Source organism: Cariama cristata, unplaced genomic scaffold (assembly GCF_000690535.1).
Source record: "Cariama cristata isolate BGI_N322 unplaced genomic scaffold, ASM69053v1 scaffold43876, whole genome shotgun sequence".
NCBI lineage: Eukaryota > Metazoa > Chordata > Aves > Cariamiformes > Cariamidae > Cariama > Cariama cristata.
In genome coordinates, this window is record NW_009622351.1 from 5,569 (window position 1) to 15,487 (window position 9,919).

The window sequence follows — 9,919 nt, forward strand, 5'->3', positions numbered from 1 at the left end:
CATGATCTTTTGTAGCCTGCATATGTTCTTGCATTCCAGCTGTGCATAACCTGCAGGTAGCTTGCACAAGACAGGCTACTGCTTTTTTTAGAGCAGGACTAGGATACCTGCATCAGGGAAGGGAGATGTTATCTAGATGGGCTGTGGCTTGACTTGCATGAATGCGTAAACATTCCCTGCCCTTTTGGCCACATCCTGCTAACTCGTCCCCAACTGAAAGGCCCACAGAACAGCTTCTTCACAATTTTTTCCATGGGAGCAAGAACTAGGACAACATCTTTATTCATGCACTCTTGAAACATCGTGGGTTTGTGTTCGGCTTTTCTGGCTTGTTCATATACACAAGTCAAGTCAAAGTTTAGTCCTACCTCTGGGAGAGAAAGAAAGAACCATCAGAACTGTCAGATACTACATTATACTTGCAATGAATTGGATTTTCAAAACAAAACAAAAAAAAAATTAAATTGTGCTATACATAAGTTGAGGCACACAATATAAGGACATGCTGACAAAATAGTTAAGGTATAGTTACTGTTATACTGCCATCTCAAATTAGAACCTCAGCCTGGACACAAAGATGTTCTCCTCCCTCCTCCCCACTGATCCAGCTGTAACTCTGGCTGGACTAACGTGAACACTAATTACAGCAATCCCTTGCAGGTTGCTGAGAAAAACAAAACCACACTTTCCCAGGACAGAGTCAGGTGGACTGCTTTTAAGCAGGATTTTAGTCATGAAGACTCTATTCATTTAAGAAAGCTGAAAAAGGGTGGGTTTTTCTGCTGTTACAAGCAGAAAGCTACAAGATAATCACAGCTTAACTTCCAAAGTGTTAAGAATGGGTTTATCAAAGCAATTAAGTGCTTTTCAGAGTTATTTTTCTTCTGCAGCATAAGAACCAGTTGTATATACCACAAGGGCCAGGATGCAGCTCAATTTCTAATCGTCATCAGCAAAGTTTTACCATCTTCTAGAGAAGCACTGCTGGTGCAATTTTTGATATGGCAAATATAAATCAACAGGGTGATACTGAAATTTGGTTCAATATGAACCTTCAATTTTTGATTTTAAGTAGTTCATAACCTGGCTAATAATATCTGAATTATAACCATCGGGCAAGGCAGTCCATCCAGCAATAATGAAAGTTAATGGCAAAGAAATTTCAATATATTAGACTAAAACATATGATTATCACTCTTATTTTGTCTAGTACCCCTTTAAAAATGTGAAATATTTATTCAGACATTAAATGGTAAATTCCTGATTTTACTGAAATACCATAGTAAGGATTTTACTCCATAAGGGATGCATAGCTCTACTCCTAACCATGCTCTGGAGTCAAATTCTAAAGCTACAATAATTCCAGTGGATCAGTATTTCCTTCATTTTTTTATTACAGCATGTTTGCTAAATTTACAGCAAGCAGAAAATAAGCTGGGTCTTTAGTTATTTTGATCAAAACATTGATGTTTTAAAGGTAGTACACAATATTTGTTAAAAAGAACATATAAAAATACCTTTTTAGAAGCCTCTATAAGAAAGGAAATACAAAGTTTAATCCCACAACTTTCCTCTGCTAGAGCTGCACACTACTGCTACAGTTTTAAATAGACTTTTTGCTGTTTTTAAACTATACATCCAGGAAAGTCTACAAAATTAAAGGAACGTGCATATAAATGATTGCATAGCAGAACATGAACATTAACTGCGAACAGTAAAGAAAAAGTTAGAAATACTATCAAACGTACAAAGATTCTAGGATCAACCCCCTAAGCACGTTCCACTGCCAACATTTAAAAGCCATCTGCATTTCTTTAAAGGCCCTGCTGAAAACACTAAAACCAAAACCTGAAACATTTCTCTAAAAAGGAGCTTTTTGAAATCAATGTTTTTATATGCTACTACATAAGATAACGAGAAACACTAGGTGTTTGATGCTGGCTTTTGAAGGTAAATAGAAAAAACAATGCCAAAAGCCATTTTCATAACAAAGTATCTTGCCTTCTAGAGAAATATTGGTAAGATTACGCACTAGTGTTGTTATTTTTCACATTCAATTGACTAAATATGCTGTATTAGTGATAAACTAAATAGCTAGAGATGCAGCTCTTGTTCATATCCAACTTCAAACATTTGTTCTTAAGTAAAATGAAATCTTGTAACCAAACCACTATCCATTCTGAGGAAGAAGTGATTCAGACTTGCTGGACCAAATACTTTTTGATGTGTAAAAGCAAGCCTTTGTTACTCAGGAAGAGAGATGGCTACAGTTTTATACCTATGAATACACCAACTAACCACAGGAGTCATTGGCATAAAAGTTTAGTTCTTATATACTGTACACACACAACTCGAAACAATCTACTTGTATCTAACAGCAGGAAAACTAAGCAATTTTATGGTTAACTGCTCACTAAAATTTAGAATAGATACAAAAACTGCATAAAATGTACACACAACCTAATACTTAGTTGCTCTGCCATTTGCTGAAATCTGAATTTAATTTTCCATTTCAAGGTGGTTCCCCCCCCCCCCCCCCCCAATTTAGTACTAGCAGCCAGGTCAAAAGCAGCGAAGCCTCTATCCTGACAAGTCACGACACTGCACAATCTCTGAACGAGCTTCCAAGACCAACTCTCTCCCCATGTAGTACATGCAATGTTAGTACCGTCTCTCCACATGGCAGGGTTAAAGAGAAATCTCAAAAATGTCTCTCCATAGAGCTCCATTTACCAACCTACTTGTGTCAGTGGGCATGGAGAACACAGAAACCTGCCTTTGAACAATGGAAACATAAAATTGCCAGTCTGCATTTCACAGCAGTCAGTGTTGCACTACAGCTGTCCAGTTTTCCGTTTTATCACAAAGTTTAGCGTTAAAGAACAAGTTAAACAGTTGGTTTAACTGTTCAGCACAAACTGGTATCAATTTCTCTACGGGTATGACATTTTCAATAGGACAATGTTGCAAGTTACGATCAATCAAGTCATCACCAATATCTAAGCATTAAAAATGCAAATCTTTACAAAAATATACATAGAGACACCACAACCAAATCGGTAGCTGCCCATGACATTTAACCAAGTGGACTCTCTCTCTCTCTCTCTCTTTTTTCCCCTCACTCTCTCTCAGTGGCTTCTCAACACTGTTCTAATTTTAACCATTGTCGGCTACAGGGAAAACTGACAAAGAAAATATTTTTTAGCACTGTTGCAACATCATATTCCTGATAATTTAAGTAAACTGAACTGTGTGTAAATGAATCTTACATGCCTAAAAACAACATGGATACACTGTTAGTGGCCACTAGACTTGGGACTAGTCCATGACCTTGATCTGGATTTTGACCTAGATCTAGAATGTGATCTTGACTGTGATTTGGATCTAGCTGGTTCTTTTTTTCTCGATTCCTTTTCATATCTTGAGCTGGACTTATAGTGTGTTTTAGAATCTGTTTTAGAGGTGCCTCTAGATTTGGTGTGAGATGCAGACCTAGACCGTGATTTAGCCTTCATTTCTTTCTTGGGCTGTGACTTGGATCGTGATCTTGAATTGGACTTAGATCTTGAAAAAGATCGATTGCGGTGTTTGAACCTATCAGAATAAAGGGGAGAGAGGAGATTTGAATGTAAAAACACTATTCTTAGACATCTAGTACATCAAAAATTGTTTACCGTTTTTTGCAGGAGAAACTTTTTTTTAAACCTATAGTTAAAGGAATACAGTGATCTAAATTTCAATTTAAAGAGTGTAAAAAGTATTTTACCTATCATTGTCCGAATGGCTTCTGCTACGACGAGGTCTTCCAGTAGGTCTACTGCTAAAAAGGTACATCAGAAAAAGTAAACAGTGACAAATACCTATGTATGTATACAAATGCTTAATAAATTATTTTTCAAGCTGTGCATTTGCTTTTAATTATACTTCAATGAAGCACAGAATTACTTCATTCAGTATTTCTGATTTGATACAGCATGCAAGATACGTAACTCCCACAAGTTACTCCCACAATAGAAAAAGATTATTCAAAATTTTAACAATTAAATAGTCAGTGTGGTGTTTCTCTTCCAACAGACTACTGTGCAGTTTAAAACAAACACACACTACACTTACTTTCTGGGACTATACGATCTTCTATAGCTGTAATCAAAAGAACGACTTCTAGACCGTCTCCTTTCGTAACTCCGACTTCTAGATCGCCTATATCTGTCATAGTCATCATAACGAGAAGAACTGTATAGGTTTCTCCCCTCCTTGGCTTTCATTTGATTTGGTGCTGTAAAAACCAGAAATATTTAACATTTTAAGTTAAAAAAGATGCTCTACTTTCCCTTTAGTGACACTACTAATCCATATATCTGGTATTTAGCAGAAAGCCTAATTCACGATCCTAGCAGACATGTTTATGAAAAGGACAGATGAGAGACTGCTGTATGCCATTTGCTTTTCGCTGCTTTAACCACTGGACAAAAATTAATACAGCCTTGTGGGCATTATAAATCTGGGGCGGGGGGGGCGGGGAAACCCCAAACAAAAAAAAAACAGTAAGAAAGGGCTAATGCTCCATAAAACCAGAACACAGAACTGGCTAGGGTGATTTCAGGACACCTGGAAACTGGTATGTCAGGCCAAACCCACGACTGAAACACTCTACCATTCCTGAATGTACCCAAAAAGTGAAAGCTAGCAGGGAATTAAACACCATTTTCTTGGCTACACAGCACCATGCATTACACCTGATCCACACTCCTTTAATGATTAAAAGACAGCTTATACAGAAGCATCAATGGATGCCACACAAAGAGAAATTTGATTCTAAAAGGACCCCCCACCAGTACCACAAACCACATTCGCTTTGTAGCTTAGTTAGTAAAATAATTAAAAATGAACTTATTAGTCTTCTGTTGTATTTTCTCTAAGCAGCACAGCTATCTTTCCTTTGCATTAAATCTCATTCTCATTCAAACCCAAAGACCACGCTCAAAGTATTTTAAACATATCATGCTCTAATAAACACTATCTGTACTAATTTTTTTATGTTTTAAGTGCTGCTGTTTACAACTCTAAGGTAGATTTAGTTAATTTTTGTTCAGAAACTTATTAGAAATCCCAGTGTTTATATATGGGACAGAAACTTGCCATTCAGAGCATATAATTTCCACTGACTTCAATAAAAGTTAATTGTGCATATTTGAGGGAAACCTGGAGAGTTAGGTTGGTTGTTTGGTAGCTTTAACTGAAAGATCTTTAAGGTGCTTTTATTCCCAAGCTGCACATAACTATTATAGTCTTGGTTTAGATCAGCACGTATGTGTTAGGTTTACCAAAAGCATGTCTTATTTTTATATAGTATCTGTATCTATCTATATATTAAAAATATGCATATGAATAACATATTTAAAAGATGTAAGTTCTCTTTACAATTATCTGTCCAGAAAATATGACTTCCCTTCCATGTTGAATTGAGATGCCTTGAAATTTACTTTTATCCTGAAGCCAAATGAAAATGAAGACATTACCTCAATCCTGGAAATCAGACTGCACTGGGAAACATCAACACAGAATCACTAATATGCTTCAACACAATATAAACATTACAATACATTAAAACTGGGCTCCTCATTTGGACAGGGAGAATTTTCAACAGTCAAGTTTTCCTTCCAGAAACACACGGAGCTGCACAGAAAACTCTTAAGATTTTGCAGCTAGCAGCAAGGATCAGATTTTGGTAAGTGTCCATTGTACTTAGTTATCTGCTTTTAATTAAACAGAGTCATTAATAGTTACTGGATAAAAACCAAAACATCCACATACTATTTATATACAAGCAAACACATATCCCAACAATTAATAACACATGTAATGTTGCCTGGCACTAAACGTTAAGGCTAAAATCATAGTCTGATTAAATACACACAAGGCACTTACTCTTCCGAGCCCCCTGTGCAAACTGGATTTCTATTTGCCGACCACAAATCCACTTTCGATCCAAATTATGGAGAGCATCTTCTGCATCACGGACATCTTCAAATGTGGTGAGTGTTAAGGTACTTGGGAATTTGAGTAGTTTACAGATTTGATATTTAAAATAAATAAATAAAAAAATCAGTTATTTTCTAATTTTACAGGGTTGTGGTTTGGGGTTTTTTTTAAGTTCTTTTGGTCATGCTACAGTACACACTAGTAAATTTTTTTTTTAGTTAACCACCAGCTATCTGAGAGCTCGTATAATAAAATTAAAGTCTCATAATATGACCATGAACTTATCCATCAGAAGCAGTTGCTATGCAATACTCTAACTTTTTTCTTCTCCCACTTGTACTTATGCAAGGAAAAAAAAAAATGGTATTCTTTTCAAAATACATTTCTTAATAGTCATTTAATTCTCTCCACTACACTGACTTTAGTAAAATCAAACCCTAGTTCTTAAGTTATCTTAAGCATACCAGCAGTAAAAATTAACATGTGTCTATTAATTTTATAATTGGTATAAAGCTTTCCTTTTTTTCCACCAACTGATTTTAAGTTTAAATTATGTAATGCCATGAACATGTATACAGACCTTCAGCACTCTGAGGTAAAAGCGTACACTAAAACCCCTACACTATCAGTCAGGTCAGATGTTCAGTAACACAGACATTACTAATTTTAATCCACAAGACTGACCGCTACTGTAATTCACACACCTTCGTCCAGCTACGTGACCTGAAGGAACTAATTGCCTTTTTCCTTGTAGCAACTCAGTTCATCATCAGCATCACCTACGCAGAAAATAAACTATCATGTTGTAGCTATGTATCTTGATAAACCAAGAACGAATGCACTTTCATTCAAGACCACAGTTACAGTAGCACTCACAAGAGAAATATCACAGGTTTTGTCAAAGGACTAAACCAGAATCATTCATCAAATTACTGCTTACATGACAAACAGAAGAAAAACTGTTACTCTGTAGGATACATCAGGTATGACTCCTTTAATCTTGGCCACCATTCAACTTCATCTTGACCTTTAACTCTTTAAGTGCTTGTCAGAAGGACTTGTCATGAGATGCTTGGCCAAAAATGACAGATGGCTTTATCTTTTACTTTGAAAAACAACCTTTTCCCCCTTTTGTAGATAAAGCGAAGCTTTGTCTCCCATTATGGCTTGTCCTTCTTCCAGCTTTTCTTTATTTTTTCTTTTCCCAAACTCTCCCTTCTCTTCAAGCCTGATCCTTAAGAGGTCTTTGGCTTGTCTACTTGCCTTAATTGTTGAACTCTACTCTAAAGGTTCTTTCATGCTTTCTCTTTGGGGTCGCCATTACTGTACAGCTTTACATTCTGAGGCAACAACAGAGGACAGTAAATTAGGGGACAATATTAAAGAAAGAAGTTCACCTCATTTTTTTATACAATCTGATTTTGATCAAGTGATTCCAGTTTCCATTTGTTAAATTAACAATGAATACCAGCCACAGTTTGCTAAGCACAAGTTTACTTACATACCAGTGATAATAAAAACGTGCTAGACATTTTTGAGGTAGTGATAAATTTTCATTTAAATCATATAGTATTAATTTCAGTGACATAAGCAAGCTTTTATATTACTGGACTTGATTTAAGTTTTGCAAAAAGGCAAAGAACAACTGAGAGAAGTTAATCTTCGAAAATAACGAAATACCACAATATAAGACACTTATTAGATACAACACAAAAGTAAACTGCTTTTTCATTTAGATTTGTTACCTCTTACACAAACTTGAATTTCAAACTTCAACACCCCTCACTAATCAGCCATCTGAAGAAAGGATATTGAACATAAGCAAATCCTCTGGGACGACGAGTGTAGAAGTCAAGTGGAACGTATACATCAACTATAGGCCCGTAACGACCAAATTCACGGCGCAAGTCTTCAGACCTAGAATATCACAAATATCTTATATGTTTTTTCACTATTTAAGGTGTTACAAAACATCCACCAAATTTAATACTACTACTATAAAATCTACAATCAATATGACCACCCATCTTTTTGGAAGCAGTTGTTAGAGGATGAATGTAGCAAAATATTTTTGGGGAAAAAAGCGTCCAAGCAGTTCACTGTTAAGCAACACACTAGGCTTTTCTGAAACATTCAGAAGACTTGGGATGCCTAAGATATACCCCGGCATTTTGAAAGCAGTGTTCAGCATAACTCTACAATAGAAGTGTAAGCTGAGAAGTGACATATATTAGGCAATGTAGTGCAGGATGTACGAGCAAATGTTGGCAGGAAGTGAAAAGAAGGATCTAAGAATTATTGTCATTCAAGTACCTCAGGTAACTCTTGACAATGATTTTGCAACATGCAAACATCAACTGTAAGATCCAAATAAACAGTACGAGAATAAACCACTCGCACAAACTCATTTCCATAGAATAATCAATACTTACAACCACATCAAATGGAACAAAACTTGAGTGAGCAACCACTCATGCCCTTAGGATAGCTTTTCCAAAGGGCTGCTTTTAGAGAGCTGAGCACAAAACTGTTCAACAGATCTGTAACTACATTTGGAACAACTACTGTCTCCTCAACAGAGAGGTTTCTTAATCAAATCAGCTTCTTTACATGTATTTTTGTGTCATTTGAGGACAATAGCCTGTATGAGAAAGACTGATGCAATACCATATTTATACGGTATGAAAGTTACTACTATTCATTTCTCTTTCTCATCGGTTCGGAAAGAATCTACAGTGTGTATAGTCAATGACAGCAGAAGGGAACTACGACAACCGACACTGAGGTCTCACAATGAAACCATCTCTAAGAAGAATCTACCATCTAATCACAAGCTTATGGTGAAAGCCTCAATAGGATCCACATTATTTTATAAAGTTTGGAAATAATAAACCTCCTTGACTGTTCTTACAGTAAAATAAACTACCGGAAAAAGGAAAGAAAACTCATGCAAAGAAATTTAAAATTTTTAATTTGAAGCTATTTAAGCTTTTGATCACAATAACATTCTTAATTCTTTCCACTACTGTTATTTGCTGAACAACTTTGGTGCAAGCTGCCCAGGCAGCAAGTTTGAAAACGCATGCTTGCCTTTTATACAGCTAGACCTTACAGGGACTGCCATACAAATTCTACAATAGTTGACAACATAAGAGTGCTCTAACTCATATATGCATTCTATACTAATACGCTCTATAAATGTTTCACGGCTGCTAACAAACACAAAAGGGACACCATAAACTTCAAACCAGAAATGGAGAAATCTAGCAGTTTACCAAAAATATCTAAGCAATAAATAAGAACCTGTGCAATATACACTTCTTTTAATTCCCTATGAAAAGTTATTTCACTAAGTTGCTGCACATATTTAGTCCTTACAGAATCCTGCTACAATACAATTATTACGGCGAAAAAGCATTGTTTCCCCCTCCACGCTATATTGGGTGTCACAAGAGGACACGGTAGATAACAATTAATGCAATAACATTCCACCTGAACCAGCAGCAATTACCATACTAACGGAACCAACTATGCCATGAATTTTGGCGACATCCACAGCAAACGCGCTGTTTTCTCTCTTCTAGTAACAAGCGCTGTACTTCAAAAGAATATTCAAAACTCCAGCGGCTGCTGAGCATCGCTAAGGGGCACAGGCGGTTATCCCTGAGGCGGGCACGCAAATCCCGCCTTGATCTCCCGCTGGACAAACTCAAACGCGGGCACCAGAGTTTTACTTTCTCCTGGACCAGCTTTGTTCTTTCTGGACGTTGCTTTGAAACCGATCCTCGTGGAGAGAAGGAAGATAGAGCAGCATCGCGAGGAGGGAGAGGAAAATGGAGAAGGGCGCGGAAAGCAAGGCAGGGAGAAAGGTAAAGCAGAAGAAGGGAGCAGGCGCCCTCCCCTTTCCTCGCTCCGGCACAGCCCCCGCGTCCCTCCG

At 36.8% G+C, this 9,919-nt stretch overlaps 1 protein-coding gene across 1 annotated transcript; it reads right to left on the bottom strand.

Moving 5' to 3' along the window:
• Positions 1 to 1,376: 1,376 nt before the first annotated feature.
• Positions 1,377 to 8,152, bottom strand: SRSF10 (serine/arginine-rich splicing factor 10). Its single transcript, XM_009702291.1, has 6 exons — positions 8,145 to 8,152; positions 7,795 to 7,899; positions 5,929 to 6,032; positions 4,114 to 4,276; positions 3,767 to 3,820; positions 1,377 to 3,594 (listed from the first exon to the last, which is right to left on the bottom strand). Exons 1-6 carry the CDS (start codon positions 8,150 to 8,152, stop codon positions 3,297 to 3,299), a joined length of 732 nt encoding a protein of 243 aa, XP_009700593.1. The 3' UTR covers positions 1,377 to 3,296.
• Between the last annotated feature and the right edge of the window lie 1,767 nt (positions 8,153 to 9,919).

Coding starts and splice junctions, on each gene's coding strand:
- SRSF10 (XM_009702291.1), bottom strand. Junction 6,033..7,794: donor AGAGGATTTGCTTATGTTCA/ATATCCTTTCTT, acceptor AACACTCACCAC/ATTTGAAGATGTCCGTGATG. Junction 3,595..3,766: donor AGCCATTCGGACAATGATAG/GTAAAATACTTT, acceptor TTATTCTGATAG/GTTCAAACACCGCAATCGAT.